The sequence below is a fragment of the Lactuca serriola genome, chromosome 5 (genome assembly GCF_051521515.1).
Source record: "Lactuca serriola cultivar US96UC23 chromosome 5, Lser_US96UC23_V15, whole genome shotgun sequence".
Lineage (NCBI taxonomy): Eukaryota > Viridiplantae > Streptophyta > Magnoliopsida > Asterales > Asteraceae > Lactuca > Lactuca serriola.
Genome location: NC_136412.1, coordinates 302867575 through 302886620, shown reverse-complemented (window position 1 = coordinate 302886620; position 19046 = coordinate 302867575). Strand labels below are relative to the sequence as shown.

Here is a 19046-nt window from a genome sequence, read left to right as displayed (position 1 = left end):
ATCTCATGCATTTGAAACCCCCATTCTTTTTTCCTTTCACCACATTCATTTGAAACTCCCATGACTTTTCAATTTCTTTATAATAATAATAATTATAATTTGGTAATTAGGTTAAATAAATATCAAATCTAAAGTGTATTCATATATAAACTAAATTTCAATATTAAAATAATATGTTTAATTCTGCTTATAAAATTATGTTTTTTAACTTTTAACATATTATACTTAATTTATTAGTTTTAATATATTGTTGGATGTAAACCATTATCATTTTAAAGGTATAATTTTTGAACAATTTGTATAAAATACTTAAATTATTAATTAAAATATAACATTATAGGCTCAACTTAAATATAAATTTTATTTAACTTAAACAACCCAATGATTATTTTATAAATAGTTAAAAGTGATAAATTGTAATTTCTTTCTAATAATGATTGTAAGTTGGTTAATAAGGTAAAATAAATATCAAACCTAAAGTGTAATCATAAATAGACTAAAATTCAATTTTAAAATAATATATTTACTTCTATTTATAAAGTTATGTCTTTAAATTTTAACATATTATACTTAATTTATTAGATTTAAAATGTTGTTGCATGTAAACCATTATCAGTTTAAAGCTACAATTTTTGAACAGTTTGGACAAAATACTTAAATTGTTAATTTAAATATAACATTACAATGTCAACTTAAATATAAATTTCAGTTCCATTAAAAAAACCAAATAATATTTTGTAAATAGTTAAAAGTGATAAATTATAGTGATAAATGTAAAAACTAAATTTTAATATCAGTTTAACTAAAATATTTCCTAAATATATTTATATAATCGTTAAAATTTTTCAAATAAGCAGCTTAAAATAACTTATAATAACAATAGTTAAAAATAACTCTATATAAATGATTATATTGTTACCTTTAAAATCAAAAAATAATATTTGATGTTTTAAATAATTATAATGATAGAAATTACAACATTAAGCAAATAAATTTTAAAAAATTAGTTAAAAATAACAACTATAAATAATATTAAACCATATATAATATTTAATTTTCTTGATGTATAACTCGCGAGTAAAAGTCATTCAAACGATTGAGATTATGACGTTATAATAGATTTATATATTACCATATAATTCAAAATAATCAATATATTATATCAAATTAATATACGAATTATTATATCAAATTTAACAACAACGTTAGTGTTATATTTTAAAAAATATATATTTTTAAAGACTTCAACTATATAAGTGTTTTTGTGCATTGCAATGTCAACTCAAATATAAATTTCAGTTCCATTTAAAAAAAATTAAAGAATATTTTGTAAATAGTTAAAAGTGATAAATTGTAGTGATAAAAGAAAAAACTAAATTGTAATCTCAATTTAACTAAAATATTTCTTAAATATATTTTTATAATCGTTAAAAGTTTCCAAATAAGTAGCTTAAAATAACTTACAATAACAATAGTTAAAAACAACTCTATATAAATGATTATATTGTTAGCTTTAAAATAAAAAAAAACAATGTTTGATGTTTTAAATAATTATAATGATAGAAACTAAAACATTAAGCAAATAAATTTTAAAAAATTAATTAACGATAAAAACAACTATGAATAACATCAAATCATATATTATATGTAATTTTATTCATGTGTAACTCGTAGGTAGAAGTCATTCAAACGATTGAGATTATGAAGTTATAATAAATGTATATATTATCATATAATTCAAAATAAACAATATATTATATCAATTTAGTATATACAAATTATGATATCAAATTTAACAACAACGTTATTGTTATATTTAAAAAATCATATATTTGTAAAGACTTCAACTATATAGGTGTTTCTGCGTAACGCGCGGGCATTTGCTTAGTTGAGTTTAATAATTGTATGTCATTGGAGTCACCGAGAATTCCCTCGTTACCCCATAATTAAAGTCAAATTTTATGTAGAGATTGCCTATTTTGAAGGTAATTTTTTATTATTATTTAAAGTAAAAGTTTCTTAATTGTCTAGGGATTGATTTCGATATTTTCCATAAGTTTTGAAGAAAATGAATGGAAGTCGAAGTGCTAACCAGGAATGTTCATATGGGCTATGGCTATCACAAGCATCGATGATGGACATGTGTGTGCGTGTTTAAATAAGTGACACGGAGTACGATCAAAATAAAAATCATATTCTCAATACCAAGAATAGAGTACAAAAAGACTACATAAAAGTCTAGCAATTTTGAGGTAAAATGTTGTTCTCTAGGATTTCCTTCAAAGACAAGATAAGTCCATTTTGCATGTCCTTATATTTTATGTTGTTCAAGTCTTGTGTTGAAAATATAACATGGAACTTTGTGGAATTATGTGAAAGTATTGTGTTAATGAGACTAAATGAGTATTTTGTACATAATGTTCTTTCGAAAGTTAAGGCCAAGCCATAAAAAGACATTTTCGGTTGACATTGTTGAGCTGCATATTTGTGCAACTCAAATTTGAACGACAAGCAGTACAAAACCCACCATCTAGCGTTTGATTTATTTATTTATTATTATTATTCTTATTATTATTATTTTTTATTTTAAATTACACATGTCGGAGGCTTAGGATGACACCACACCAAATCCTCCATAATAAATAAAGATCTTTTGCCACATGTCACATTCTCATTTATTTTGTCCACATGTAATTTTATGGTTATTTTAGATTAATTTTTATTCCATATGTCATTTTATGGTTTTTTCATTTTATTAAATTTCATATAATATTTAATCCTCCATAATAAATAAAGATCTTTTGCCACATGTCACATTCTCATTTATTTTGTCCACATGTAATTTTGTGGTTATTTTAGATTAATTTTTATTCCATATGTCATTTTATGGTTTTTTTATTTTATTAAATTTCATATAATATTTAAATGCAATAATAAATGAATATCAATTTCATAAATGAACTTTCCATTTAATTTCAAATTACTAAATTAAAGATTTATTAATTTTTTTTATTTATTTATCTAAATTATTTGTTTAAATTTAAAAGAAATAAAAACACTTTAATTTTTATAATTCAATATTTTATCATTTTTCTTATAAATTCAACTTCTTAAATGTTTAAAATTTTGTATTTAGTTTTTCATTTAAATAAACTCATATAATACATGAGTCTCACACCTAGTATAGACATAAAAAAGCATTTAATTACACCAAATGTTGGAGGCATGGAATGACATCATGCCGTTTAGCCTAAAATGAATTATTTACATAAATCTACGAACTATATGTTTATTACTTGGAAGCTAACGCCCTTCGAATGTTGAAATTGTCACATCATTGATTTTATTTGGAACACTATGTACATTTAAAAAGTCAAAACGTTTGGGGTAAAAATATGAAAAGAATAAACTCTAAGGGTTAAATGTGTACAAATAAAAACTTGTGCAAAAATGGAATCAGTTTTATAAAGTGATTGCCTATTTGAAAATGAAGTTTTTATCATAAAATCTGCATAAAAATTCCCTACAAATTGATTTTCACATTTTCCAAAAGTTTATAGTAAAGAGAAAAGAGGTCAAAAAGATAACTACAAACATGTCTATGGTTCCCATGAACATTTGTGATGGATATGCACTTTTTTTTTTGTTCACGTAAGTGATACGAGTTTGGTCAAATTGAAAGTCATATTCCTTTTTATCAAGACTAAGGGAATAAAGAAGCAACATAGATAGAGTATGCATGCAAGATTGAAATAATTTTTATGAATCATTACCTTATTTTGAAAATGAAGTTTGTTTATAATAAAATCGGTTTATGACTTATGAGATTAAAAAAAAAATGCATGTGCATGGTCGTGCTCTCGGAATTTCTGCAAAGCCTCGATTTTGAATGTGCATGTCTTTAAGTTGTACATTCAATTTCGTGTTGAAAATGTGATATGAAATTATGCAAACATATATTGTTAATGTACTATAAACGGATGTTTTGTGCATAGTGTCACATTTAATAGCTATACATTCAAGAGACAAGGATGTTTTGTGCATAGTGTCGCATTTAGAAGTTGAGAAACTACTTGCATACATTCAAGAGACAAGAATTTTATGTTTATCACTTGAAAGTAACATTTATCCGAAACAAAATTGCAAAAATGGTTCTGTGTTTGTCAAAATTATGTGACTTTGATCCAAAAAAAAAAATGTTGGTGCATTAGTGGTCCAATTTCGGATACCTTGTGCAGTTTTGATCCCTATAGTTGGCATTTTTATGTGTTCCCAACTTAAAAAAGCGAATATGCCCTTTGATAATTCTTATTTATTTATCTTTAAATTTTTATTACTATTTTCATTAAAAAAAAATAACACCACCGTCTCTCTCTCTCTCTCTCTCTCTCTCTCTCTCTCTCTCTCTCTCTCTCTCTCTCTCTCTCTCTCTCTCTCTTAACAACTCCCCATGAATATCCCTTGCAAAACTCAATCTGAAATGAATTATTTCTTACTTGGGTCCATTAAATAAACGACATTATCAAATTCAAGAACAAACACATAAAATCATGAACAAACCCAGAAAATAAGATGCTTTGTCAAATTCAAAAACATTCTCCTCAAATGTGAACATAGTGAAAAAGAAAAGAACAAACCCAAAAAAATTCTTTTTCCTCAAGAGCTCCCCTCCGATTCAGATACAGATTGATGGTGGCATGAAACATATGTTTGATCTGAAACCTGAATCGTGAGGCAAAAAACGATGGGGTGGGTGTTGTCTTGTCGACTATCCCTCCACTTTTGTGTTCCTCAACCTTGTGATGCAGATCCTTTTCGACGTCAAGGTGACAAGGTCGCTACAGTTGCTCCTCCTTATGCAGATTTGTTACATGCTAGTGGAAGTGGAGAACGAAGGTGTTTGGTTGTGACTACGGATTTATAGTTACAATGGGTGGAGGGAATCACAGAGAGCACAACTAAATGTGAAACAACATCGAATATGAATTATTTGCTGGAAAAAAAAAAGCAGAAATCAATTTTAGAATCGATTTGTGTATATGAGTTCATCCCCAAAAATTCACCATCACTGGACCACTTGTTTTCCTCTTTGAACACCACCATTCTCATCACGGAAACCAGAAAACACCACAATGAGCACCATCCTTCTTCCTTCATTGGTGGTTTCTATCTATAGTTTTTTAGGGCTAAGGTTTAGTGTCGGAACTGAAGACACCGTAAGAAGCTTGCTACCGAGGGTTTTTTTGAACACGATATAGATGGTAGTGGTATGTAGATCTGGTTCAGTTTTGAAGTAAGGGTAAATGGAGAATAGTGGCGGTGGGTGGGTCTAAGAAACTAGGGTGGGATCGCCAGAGAATCATTTCACTTTTCTAGATCACCCAAGGCTTCTCTATGCGGTTTTGATGGTGTTTGCATAAGTCGGTTCAAAAGTATTATAAGTGTTACAGGGGAAGAGATTAACAACAAAACCAACAAATTTTGTTCTTCGTTTTTTTATTTTCTCTATTTCTTTCTCAATCGTTGGTAGGAATCAAGAGAATGCAACAAAGAAATCCACCAAACATGGCTATCGATTAAGAATGACAGTAACATTAGGGACCAATTTTTGTATTTCAAGTATGTCTTCATTCCAAGTCGAACAAGGATATGTTAAATAGTATCCCTAATGCTATTGTCATTCTCAATAGATAGCCAAGTTTGGTGGATTTCTCTGTTGCATTCTCTTGATTCCTTCCAACAATTGAGAAAGAAAGAGAGAAAATACAAAAACAAAACAAAAATTGTGGGTTTTGTTTTTAATCTCTTCCACTGTAACACTTTCAATACTTCTGAATCGACTAATGCAAACACCATTAGAACTGCAGAAAGAAGTCTTGGGTGATCTAAAAGGTGAAATGATTCTCCGACGATCCTACCCTCGTTTCTTAGACTCACCCACTACCACTATTCTCCATTTACTCTATTTCAGAACTGAACCAGATCCACATATCTTCTCCTTCTATATCGCGTTCAAAAAACCCTCGGTAGTAAGCTTCTTAAGGCGTCTTCAGTTCCGACAGTGAACCCTAGCCCTAAAAAATATAGATCAGAACCACCGAAAAAGGAAGAAGGATGGTGCCGGTTGTGGTGTTTTTTGTTTCCGTGATGAGAATGGTGGTGTTCCAGGAGGAAAACGGGTGGTCCAGCGGTGGTAAATTTTTGGGGATGAACTCATATACACAAATCGATTCCAAAATCGATTTCTAGTTTTTTTTTGTTGTTTCAAAAACGATTTGAAGAATAAATAATTCATATTCGATGTTGTTTTACCATTAGCTAAGCTCTTTCTGATTCCCCCCATCCACCGTCGCTGGCAATTTGTAGCCACCATCGAAAACTTTCGTTCTTGACTTCCGCTGGTATGTAACATATTTGCATCACGAGGAAGAGGAATAACTGCAGCTAAAGATGAAAGTGGGTCCAAACCTGGACCCGGAACCGGTTAACGGGATTTTATAGAACCGGAAACCGGACCGGTATATAGGAACCGGTTCCGGTTCGGTTCCGAGTATGGTTCCGGGTAAAGTGGGTCTAGAACCGGAAAACCCGGAAACATCAAAGTGGGTAGGATGGAACCGCATAAAGTAGGTTTAGAACAAGAAAACCCAGAAAAACCAGAATTTTTTGGTAGTTACTTACTACTTAGTGGGTTGAACTTTGAAATTTTTCATATTGATATCCCGACTTTGGGATACTGTAACTCATTGACTACGAAACCAAAATTAACAAAATTATAGTCTAAAATCATGTACAAACTCTAAAATACATTCTGGAAAAACCCACGTGTCAATCCGACTTTAAACGAATGAGATATGCTTGTGTTAATATTTTAACATAATACAAAGTACAAAAACAAATAGCTGAAAAGTTAAAAATTTTCAGTTTTGATATCTCGACTTCGGAGGACTGTAAATCAATGAATGTTAAACCAAAAATGACAAAATTATAGTCTAAACTCATGTACAAACTGTAAACTAGAAGTCGGAAAAAACCACATGTCAATCCGACTTCAAACGAATTAGATATGCATGTTTTAAAACTTTCACCGAATAAAAAACTGAAAAACTAAAAACTTTCAGCTTTGATATCTCGACTTTGGAGGACTGTAAATCAATGAATATAAAACTAAAAATGACAAATTTATAGTCTAAAGTCATGTACAAACTCTAAACTACATGTTGGAAAAAATCATATGTCAATTGGAGTTGAAACGAATAAGATATGCATCTTTTAAACGTTTCAGAAAAACCGGTTCCGTCCCTAAAAGTGGTTCCGGTTTTTAGACCCGGTTTACCCGAACCCGATGGACCCAAACCCGGATAAAACCAATTTTTAAACCCGGAACCGAACCCGGTTCTAACGGTTCCGGTTCCGTTCCGATTCCGATTCCGGTCCGGTTTTCCGGTTCTAAATCTCATCCCTAACTGCAGCGACCTCGCCGCCGGAAAAGATCTGCCTCACAAGGTGGGGGAACACAAAAATTGAGGGATGGTCGACAAGAAAACACCCACCCCTATCGTTTTTCGTCTCCCGGATCACGTTTAAATCAAATATATGTTTCGCATCACCGTCAATTTGTATCTAAATCAGAGGGGAGCTCTTGAGGAAAATGAAGTTTTTGGGTTTGTTCTTTTCATTCTCACTAGGTTCACATTTGAGGAGAATGTTTTTGAATTTGATAAAACATCTTATTTTTTGGTTTATTCTTGATTTTATGGTTTTTTGTGTTTGTTCTTGAATTTGATAATGTCATTTATTGAATGGATCCAAGTAAGAAATAGTTTATTAGAGAGAGAGAGAGAGAGAGAGAGAGAGAGAGAGAGAGAGAGAGAGAGAGAGAGAGAGAGAGAGAGAGAGAGAGAGAGAGAGAGAGAGAGAGAGAGATTTTATTGTTATTTTTTTAATTAACAATAATAAAAAAAAAAAATGTTATCAAAGACATATTCATTATTTCATGTTGGATCTCGACCAAAAACATATAAAATGACAACTATAGATATTAAAATCACACAAAATATCCGAATTTGACTATTGATAAACCACCAAATTTTTTTAAACAAAATCCTATAACTTTTAGAACCCCATAAACTAATTTTACAATTTTATCTTTTGTTTAAAAACATTTATATACAAAACAAGGAACGCCCACAGTTACCAAGCAATTAGGCGTACTATGATATTGGCCTACATGCTTCTTTTATTGTTTTTCTATTGGCCAGTCAACAATTTTGTGGTGTACCTACACGTTGGGTACCCCTTTGATCATATTTTAACATTTAAGAAATTCGAATGATTCTTTATATATTTCGCAAACGGTTTTTGTTGATGTTTTAAAAACCGGTTTGAATTGGTCAGTCGTACCGGTTGGACCGGGAATTGGGGAAGTGAACGATTCAACTATCACCGGTTTTATATCTATTTTCAAACCGGATTTAACCGGCCGGTTTTTACAAAAATCTGGTTGAACTGGTTCAATTAAACCGGTTGAACCGGTTAAATTGAATAAAAACATATGAAATCGAAACCTTTTGTATAATAGACTTTGGTAGTTTTTTCATATTTATTAATTTTTTTTAATAAAAGCATATGATAAATATTATGAAGTTTTTTTGATGCATTTATATTCATCTAGGACTTTATTTGTTTTTTAATACACATGAATTGATGTAAACTGATGGTTATGAGTTATTTTAATGTACTTAGAATGATCTACAACATGTTTTTATGTGTATTTTAATATTTAAACTTGTGGATATCATATTCTTGATTTGTGTATATATATAAGTATGTGTATGAAAATACGAAAAAATATGAAAATTATAGAAACCGATTTACTCAGCGGTCAAACCGGTTAAACCGGAAACCGGTCATCATTCCGGTTCAACTAAAAAACCGGTTTTTAAAACATTAGTTTTTGTTTCGTTGAAATGGTATGATCTTTTTTTTACATTTATATAAGTATGTTGACTTGTTGTAGCGTGTTAAATATAGTCTAATTCTATCAAAATAACGCTAATTTACTTGATAGAACAACTAAAAGACGACATTCCTTTTAATTTGAATTCAATGGTTATTTGTTTAAAGGAATCAATGAATGTTTGAGAGCTTATAAATATTTTAACATTTAAAAAAAACTCTAATAAAAGAAAGACAAAACTTCAAAAATGGTCCATGTGGTTTCCGAAAATATCAGTTTTAGTCCTTGAGTTCAAAAAACCTCACGGATCGTCCCAATGGTTTCAAAACTTTTAACAAATGGTCTTTTTCGTTAACTCCGTTAGCTTTTGACCGTTAAGAGAAGGACATTTCGGTCATTTCACTACTACAGGGACCATTTATGAAGTTTTGTGTTATTTAAAAAAATAATTATTTAATATTAAAGGGTCTCTCTCTCTCTCTCTCTCTCTCTCTCTCTCTCTCTCTCTCTGATTTTAACTTTTCGGTTCCATTGAAGACCTTCATCTTCCTCCTCTCTTCAGTAGTTGGAGCTTCATCACCTAACAACCTGTTAAAACTAATCACCACCACTGTATATGCAACTTCAAACTCAGATGTAACAAAGAATCTACGATGTTGATTACAGTAACATTTTACATACTTTATCTTTCCTTTTTGTATCAAAACTAACCTGCAAAAGCATTAAGAATTCATTTTTTTCAGCTACAACTCCATGATAAACCATAACCAAATCTCCAGCAACAACCAAACTCCTCAAATCTTTCCAAAATCTTCTTCTACGATCTCGATTTCAGTGAATTTGAAAGACTTCCTCTGATCGGTATACACGTAAAGTAATGAGGCCCATATCTATTTTTGACCTGAAATAAATTAGAAATTAACAGATCTGTATCAACTTTCCTGTAAAGATTTAATGTAAAAAAATTGATTTTCATTATCTTCTTCGCTTTGGCGCTTTCAATTCCAGACTTGAAGCTGAAGGTTCTTTCTCTCTCCCATGGTCTATCCCTAAATTGGAAGAAATCAAGACACCATCTTTTCTTTCAACATCTAAAAACCACCGCCATTGGGAAATTCATCTATGGCATCGCAACTGGATTTACAGTAGACGATCGATGGCACCAAAAGTCGACATCTCATCTAACATCACCTATGTAATCAACAACCTTCATCGCATTTGGATTTGTAGGTGAAGCAAGTGGATTTTCACATGAAGGCCGAAGAGGGCATTGATCTTGCTCTGCATCTTCACACTCATATATCTAATCTGACCCTTCTATCAATTTCCCTAACTAATTTCCCTTCAATTTGTTTAAGATTTTTTTATGTTGGTTTTGAAATCAGACGTGGGATCGGAGACAAGAAACAAGTTTAAGGTTATTTGGGTTTGTTTTTAAATCACTCAGGCAATACCCATAGAACTAACAATAAACTCCATTGTTTGATAGAGTGTAAGTTTGTTCCTCCCTTTTTGACCTAGTATTGTGAATCTGTTCTTAATGGAGTTGTTGATGAAGGTGTGTATTGTCCTATTCTCGGATTGAGTTTCCATAAGGACTTTGGTGGGAAGCTCGAGTACATTTGGGTTTGTTCATCTGGGACTAATTCATAGAAGAAGACGGGTCATTGGAGAGAGAGAGAGAGAGAGAGAGAGAGAGAGAGAGAGAGAGAGAGACCCTTTAATATTAAATTATTATTATTATTTTTTTAAATAACGCAAAACTTCATAAATGGTCCTTATAGTAGTGAAATGACCGAAATGCCCTTCACTTAACGGCCAAAAGCTAACGGAGTTAACGAAAATGACCATTTGTTAAAAGTTTTGAAACCACAGGGACGATCCGTGAGGTTTTTTGAACTTAGGGACTAAACTTGATATTTTCGAAAACCACAGGGACCATTTTTGAAGTTTTGTCTAAAAGAAAAGGTTTCCTTTGAAATTATAGCTTAAATATTTCATTTTAAACAAAAAATTTCATAGTCCAAATGTTATTTTAAATATTTTTTTAAGAGCTTTTATATTTTATATTATTTTATATATTTCAAAACTTGACATCCACTTATGCCGAACATTCTACACAAATATATGTTTCAGCTTCCAGAAAACAATTAGGTTTAACAAATATGCCCTAACTTTTTTTTGGTTAATAAGGTAATTTTTCTTTTTTAAATTAGTATCAACATGTTTAATGTAAAAAAAAATGCAATATTTTTCAGCTTTTAACTATGGTTAGTTTTGACAAACATATCTTAACTTTACTATTTTAATATAAATTGATTTTTTATAATATTACCAGCATATTTAATTGTAAAATGGATATAAATAATTGAAAAAAAAAAAAAACAATTCACCTAAAATTTTGAAAAAAAGGTAAATTATACCAATCATCTCTCGTGTAGGTGTTGAAAAACGTGTTTAGTCATTATTTTCAAAAATTAACTCGGACCGTCCCTCATATCGTTAAAAGGTGCACGTTACGTCCCTCGCAAACATAAAATGACTATCTTTCCCCTTTCTTTTTCTTTTTCATTTATTTTTTTAATTGGTTATAACTTATCTATTATTTTTTTTATAATTATTATTTTTAGAAAATGAAACATCCCTTAAAAAGGAGTTCAAACCCTTTTGGTCATCAACCACCTCTAACTATAGTCACTTCCAGCTACCATCCACCTCCGGCCACCCTTGACCTCAGACCACCATCCGCCGCCACCGGAAACCACTATTTCTCTACATATCTATCTATCTATCTATCTATCTATCTATCTATCTATTTATTTATCTCTCTCATCCTTATCCCATCTTTAAACTCTGACACCTCCCCTACCTATTCATTATTGTCATTCACAGCCACCAACCTCCATCAAAAACTACCATCGGGACCATCACCTACCTTACCCTATCTACTAATCTTCACCTGATCAAACTTGTAACTTAAAAGAAAAGAAGAAAGAAGAAGGTTGAAGAGAAATTTGTAATTGAGAGATATAGGGTCGAAGGGTGGGGGACATAAAACCATACTCCTGCGATCGATTAAGAGGAGGTGCAGGTGAAACCTACACTGTTTATCGTCTTCTCCACCTTACACCTGAAATCATCCAACCACCACCCCTACATTGACATCGATTCCGACTGTGGAGCTCGATAGTCTCCATATCTCAGCCACTCATCTCGGCCACGATGGAGGCAGAGATCGATCTTTATATATATGTCGAAACACACGGAGATCGATGACATCTGTCAAAACCCTAGCTGACACCGAATGGCAGGGTACATGTGACGAAGCCCTAGCTGACGAAGATCGGAGATCGAAGACTGAATCACAAGTGGCGGCATTGATTTTAGACAGTTCAAAACCATTTACGCCGGAAAAAATGGTGGCTGGAGTGCAATGAGTGTAAAACGGCGATGGTTTCTATGAATGTGGTCTTAGTGTAAAACGACGGTGGTATCCACTTTCGGTGGCTTAGGATGAATGGTTTTAGGGTTTTTGAAGAGTTTGGAGAAGAGAGACAGTAAAGGGAATGTACGGTGGTTGGAGAGATATGGTTGGGTATGAAGTGGGACCACGTCTTTTATTTCTTTTTTAATTAATAATGACGATAATAACATAAAGTTAACTGGAAAAGATAAACATAAATGACATTATGGTCATTTCAGATATGACAATGACTAATATTGCAACAAAAATGTGTATTAGGGACGAAGCGTGCACGTTTTAAACAAATGAAGGGCGGTCCGAGTTAATTTTTAAAAATAGGGACTAAACGTGCTTTTCAACACCTGCACAAGGGATGATTGGTGTAATTTACCCAATAAAAAATCAATTTTTGGTTTTGTGGAACTTAAAAGACGAACACTAAAACTGATATTTTTTTTAGAATATGTCTTTTTCTCTAGAAGCTAAATTTTTTTCTTGAAACAATTTTTTTCTTTTGTTCAGACTTTTGATAAAAAAAAACTGATTTTCTCCATAGTTAGGACATATCAATTGTCTTGATTTTGAATTGGTGTACTAGTTTCATAATTAAGTCCTTCCTAACCTGATGTATAAACTTTAGACTGGTCACAAACGATGACATGTACTAGTTTCATAATTAAGTCCTTCCTAACCTGATGTATAAACTTTAGACTGGTCACAAACGATGACATGTACTAGTTTCACAATTAAGTCCTTCCTAACCTGATGTATAAACTTTAGACTGGTCACAAACGATGACAATAGTCCAATCCAAAACAATATACACAGATTGAAAAGGGATTTAAGGTAACTGCCAAATTTTGGAAGTTTTATACTATGTTTGGTGTGCAGTGAATTCAAATTGATGTTAATTCGATAAAATTTTCAATTGTATGGCCTCAACTAAAAAGATGAAACAATGTGGGACAAAACACTCGATTCCACTTCATCATCTATGCAAAGGAACATAATTATTAACTTCATTATCACATCATCAATCAAAGACCACTTGCAACTTCGAAATGCAATTTTATCTCTATAATCCGTATCATAACAACGTCATCTATTCTCATATGGCTCTACTTGAACCCCTAAAATCTCACTTATGGGTGATTGGGCATGACATGACAAAACAAGCCTTACACCATGTTTGATGTACATTGCACTGTTCAAATAAATATAAATGCACTTCTAATCTTCGTCATAAAAAATAGGGATAATGACTTAAAAACGTAATATATTTTTTGATTTGTACACATTTAGTCATTGACTTTTTTTTTCGTCCACATTTACCCTTCAACTTGTTAAACTGTATACATTTAGTCCTTATGACCGGCTACTCCAGGTTAGCCGGTAAAAAGGACTTAATAGGGTAATATATTTCTCATTTTGTACACATTTAGTCCTTAATATTTTTGTACAAATTTAGTCCTTAATATTTTTTTGTTTCAAAATAAGTCATTTTTGTTTTTGTACTCATTCAATACTTATGAATAATTTCTTTAGGTTTTTCTCACGACATCTTACGTGGGACAATCATTGATGAAGTGTGTGCGGTTGTTGATGTGTATGTGTAACGTCTCATTTTCACAACCAAAAAGTTTCATTTTTAAATAATGCAAAACTCCCTAATTATAAATCCATTATTAAGAAAAAAACGTTTATTCCAAAATTTATCGAAAATCAGAGTAATATAAGAAACGTGGAATCCTCAATATTGTTGATGAGTATGTATAGTCATGTCTTTGCCTTCCGACGATCAACCATAAAACCTGAAAACATCAATAACTGGGTAAGCACAAAGTTAAGTGAGTTCCCCCAAAATACATGATATATCAAACGTATTATCATGCATAATAGAGCCACACTTATCAGATTGGAATACCATGGCCCAATTAGTCATCTGACCGGAATGCCAACACACAACATGTCCAATCAGTCATCGGACTGAAATACTCAGGTTTATCAGCATGCCGCCTTAACCCAACCGCTCTTCTCGAGCGTCTGTGCCTACAGCTTACAGCCGATCCGCACCAGGTATCTTGGCCTACAACATATAGCAGGACCACCTCAACCTATCTCGCCACCATATGACTATCCCACTTAAGATGTGAAAAAAACCTAAAGAAATCATTTATAAGTGTTGAATGAGTACAAAAACAAAAATTACTTATTTTGCAACAAAAAAAAAATTAAGGACTAAATGTATACAAAGTGAGAAATATATTACTCTATTAAGTCTTTTTTTACCGGCTAACATGGAATAATCGGTCATAAGAACTAAATGTGGACGAAAAAAAAGTCAGTGACTAAATGTGTTCAAATCAGAAAATATATTACCCTTTTAAGTCATTATCCCTGAAAAAAAAAATCCCAATGTTTTAAAAACCGATTTTTTAATTGAACCGGTCGGATGATGTTTTTCGGTTCAACCGATTTAACCGGTTCAACCGGTTTTATATTTTTATATGTTTTTAGTTATCCTGCATGTATTGATTACAAAATTTGTCATCTTTTTAGTTTTACAAACGTAAATAAAATGCAACATATAAAAACGATCATTATAGAAGTCAAAATCAATCAAAGAAGCCCAAAACAAACACAAAAATTCAAGAATGTCCGGTTCAACCCGGTCCATTCCGGTTCAATTCAGCCGGTTGAACCGGTTTTTTACCAAAACCGGCCGGTTCAATCCGGTCAGAAAATCATTATCAAACCGGTCCAAATCGAACCGCCCTCACCTCCGGTTTCCGGTTCGAATCGGTTTTTAAAATACTGAAAATACCTATAGGAGCCCTATGTTTCGAACGCAATCCAAAATAATACGTTTGTAACCAACTCCCATTGCTTGATAAAACATCCAAACAACACGCGACACAATCATACGTGGTTAGATAACAAAGCTTTCATGGCCACAAAAGCAAGACAAAGTTCACAAAATCGACACATAATTAGTATATGCAAGAACAAAAGATATAAAAATTGGGTGTATAAACTTTTAAATAACATCATAAACAAGATTGAGAATGCCACAATTAAGTCTTCACTCTTCAAGTAACAAAAAAAAAAAAAAACGTTAGCAACTGCCCAAAAACAAATCAATTTGGGGATATATCTATTCATTCATTCTTCCAAGCATACAATGTCAAACAAAAACCAGGACAAGGCAACCTGGAGGGAACTATAAACGGATCAGAAAATGTTGCGCTTTTCTCAACACCAGAACAAGTCTGAAACATGAACACTGCACTTCCGGTTGTCGATCCAAACAACCAGTTATGCACATCCCAGTATACTTCCACAGGAAGTCCGTCAACGGCGATGGTGTAATTCCCTCGGAACTTCCATAGCAGACGCTTCACCTGCATCACTATCTTCTCGTCCAAACGGACCACCAGTCGAGGATCAAGGCCGCAGGTATCACACTCGATCCGGAGGTCATGGATCTTACCATTATCTTTGAATTGAGCTTTCGTAGCAAACACTTTCTTCCCAAAAATGTGTTCTCTTTTCAAAACACGGAACGAATTCGACAACCCATTTGTTTTCTTGAAGGTTTCTTTTCTCAGATCCCCAATTAACAAAACGATTTCACCTTTGAAAGCAAGAACCAAGTAGAAACCTTCAACGGGTTCCGGGCTAGATCCGAATTTGGCATTTGTAAGGTCCCAACAGACATCAATGGCGACGAAATCGACTTGAAGACGTCTGGAACCTTTTCTTTTTGAGAAAATCGAAGGCTTCACATCGAGTCTGGAGAGACATTTATTCGACAGATCTTCGATTTCAACACTAAAGCAATGACCCACAAGATTCTTGCTCCAAGTGATGATTATTAAACGAGATTTACCAAGCAATTTACACTGGTAAACACATGTGACTAAGTTTTGAGAAGCTTTCGCTTTACTTACAGTCGCTATTGCTGCTGTGGTTGAACTTGTACATGACGCATCTGCAACTTGAACTCCATTCTCAGCAAAACAAGAGGGGAAATCCTTCATTCTCACAGGAATTCAAAATAAAAAAATAAAAAAGTAACAATCCGTATCTACCATTCAGGTTGGATCTGGGAGAAGGAGGAAAAAAAGGAATGTAATGTAAATATGTAGAGGTGAAGAGGATTAGCAAATGAGTTAAATGAAGAGGAAATCTAAGAAGGGCATTTAAATAATGAGTAGAATTGGAGAAGATTGCTTGAGATTTGGAGTTAAATGAGAGAAGGGAATTGAAAAAGGAATAAAATAATGAAAGAACGACAGAGTGGTGGAATTGGCAGGAGTCTTTTGGCAAAAGAAGAAAGGGGAAAAGGAATTGAGAAATTGAGAATGGAAGGGAGTGGGGGGAGTGGCAGAGGGGAGGGGTTTCGTGTATGTCACGTCCTACTCTCTCTGTCTTGGTCGTGCCAACCCACAAATTCGCTGGCCGGCCCCAAACCCTCTTTAATATTTATTTTGAGTTTGATTACAATATCTATCGGTATATCTTTACTCATCTTTGTTTTTCAATCTTAGAATATAGAGGAGAAAAAAGTATTTTTGGTATATTTTTCCTCTATTTCTTTCCATATTCAATCATACATCGGAATAACTTTAATTTCCAGATTAGTTTATATATACATATGATAATTTAAATTAATTGTTTTTATTTCTTTTAAAGGTAAAATGAATAAATTAAGCCATTTTTTCATTATTTTCCGAAGAACAACAAAATTTTGACATGATTCCACAAATAATCGTAAATTTTTGCAGTAAGTTCAATGCAAAATGTTAGTAGGCACTATGAAGTGTGAAATGATAGATTTTGCCTATAAATAATATGGTTTTTGACTAAAGTGGTATAAAAAACCGTTTCATGATCCACAACCGGTTTTCAAATCGAAACTGATCCGATATAGATACCGGTGTGGGTCTTGTTGAAACCGATCCAACGGTTGATATTGGTTTGAGTATTTTATAATTGAAACCGAATTGAAAAATCGGTTTAGAAACCTGTTTTCAAACCTACACAAAATGATTTTCATATAGTATAAAAATATAGTTTTCGATCAATTTATTGTTTATACAATGTTTTGGAGGTTTCTCGGGATCAGTTTACACCCCTTGTACTATCCTGAATGTCTGCGAAATATTTTTCTAACAATTAAAAATGGAAAAAATATCATTTTGAACCCCTAAACAGTTATGAATGCAGTCAACCATTAAAGTTTAGTTAAACTCTGACACAAAAAGCATGTTTGGAAAATAAGAAGAAAATAGGTATTTTTCAAAATCAGATTCAAAATGATCCTAACTGTTCCTATAGGTTTATATATTTTTTATCAGAAATCGGTTTCTGGCTTCATTGAGTTAAACCTAACCGGTTTTAACGATTTTAAAACCGATATGATTCCCAAAAAACCAGTATACCTACATTTTATAGTGGCCCACCTATGAAATGGGTCAACAGTGTGAAAATGTATATATTGTGAAATGGCCACTGAGATAAATGTTATTGGGAAATTGACATTGTGAAATAGTCCATTAAGAAATGTAATTGCGGAATGGCTACTTGCGAAATTGTGATTATTAAATAAGAAACAGTCATTGAGAAAGATCGCTAAGAAATAGCTACTGGTAAATAGGCACAGTGAAAATAATATGTTACTAAGAAATTTTCATTACATAGTGGTGTGACTCACAATCAAGGGGTGTGTCTAGCGGTTACACTCTGATGTCCAAGTTATGAGTGTATTACTTGAGAGAGAGAGAGAGAGAGAGAGAGAGAGAATTTAGGAGTAAAATGTTACTTAGTGATACCTTATATGGAAGAGGTATTTATAGGGTGGATGAAGGGGAAAATGTATATTACCATATATAACTTATGTGTTTGTGTAAGCTTTTTTGTAGTTAATTGTGGTTAGCGCATAGTCCGATGATGGTAATGGATGGGATGTTTTTGCGTCTTGACATTATTTTAGGACCAAGTGTATCATAACTCACTCTGACCCTTGCCCAGGTTGTTGAGGAATCATTGATTGGCATGATTATTGATTTAGGTTGGTTGGATTGTAGTTTGGCTTTCAAACCTATTATGGGTGATACACTACTAAGAATGAGCATTACTCTGAGGCGATTGCTTCCCTCAATTTGTTGATAAACGCCTCCTTATCACGTTTATTATCAAGGGAAATATTAGATTATAGAGTAAATTGAAAATTTGGTCCCTGTAATTTACCAAAAAGGGTAGTTTGGGTCCCATTTGTTTTTGTCACTTGCACAGTTGGTCTAAAATTGAAACTTTTATGCAGATTTGGTCCTTCGAGTTAATTGGTGTTATCTTTCTCCAGTTAGGTTGGTTACATGATCCACATGTGAGGGGATATTTGTATTTTTAGTAGTTTCTTTCCTATTATTTTATTGTTTAAAACTAAAAACTCAATGCCCCCCCTCCTACTCGAAATGTGATATCAATAAGAAATAAACATTTCTCTTTTCTCACATATCGAGAACCCAAAACCATAGGAGCACCATCACGAGTGATATTAGATCATCGTCGCCAACATATATGGTTATTTTCTCGCTAGAAACCACTATACAGTCTCCGACT

The 19046-nt window shown here is 32.4% G+C and overlaps 1 protein-coding gene across 1 annotated transcript; it reads right to left on the bottom strand.

The window, feature by feature from the left end:
- Window positions 1-15551: 15551 nt before the first annotated feature.
- LOC145054788 (uncharacterized) lies at window positions 15552-16859 on the bottom strand. The gene has a single exon (XM_079003043.1). The coding sequence runs from the start codon at window positions 16460-16462 to the stop codon at window positions 15581-15583; it is 882 nt and encodes a 293-aa protein (XP_078859169.1). The 5' UTR covers window positions 16463-16859; the 3' UTR covers window positions 15552-15580.
- Window positions 16860-19046: the final 2187 nt, after the last annotated feature.

What these genes read in the sequence shown, in the direction of transcription:
- LOC145054788 (XM_079003043.1), bottom strand. Translation starts at nt 16,462, where the DNA reads ATGAAGGATTTCCCCTCTTGTTTTGCTGAGAATGGAGTTCAAGTTGCA.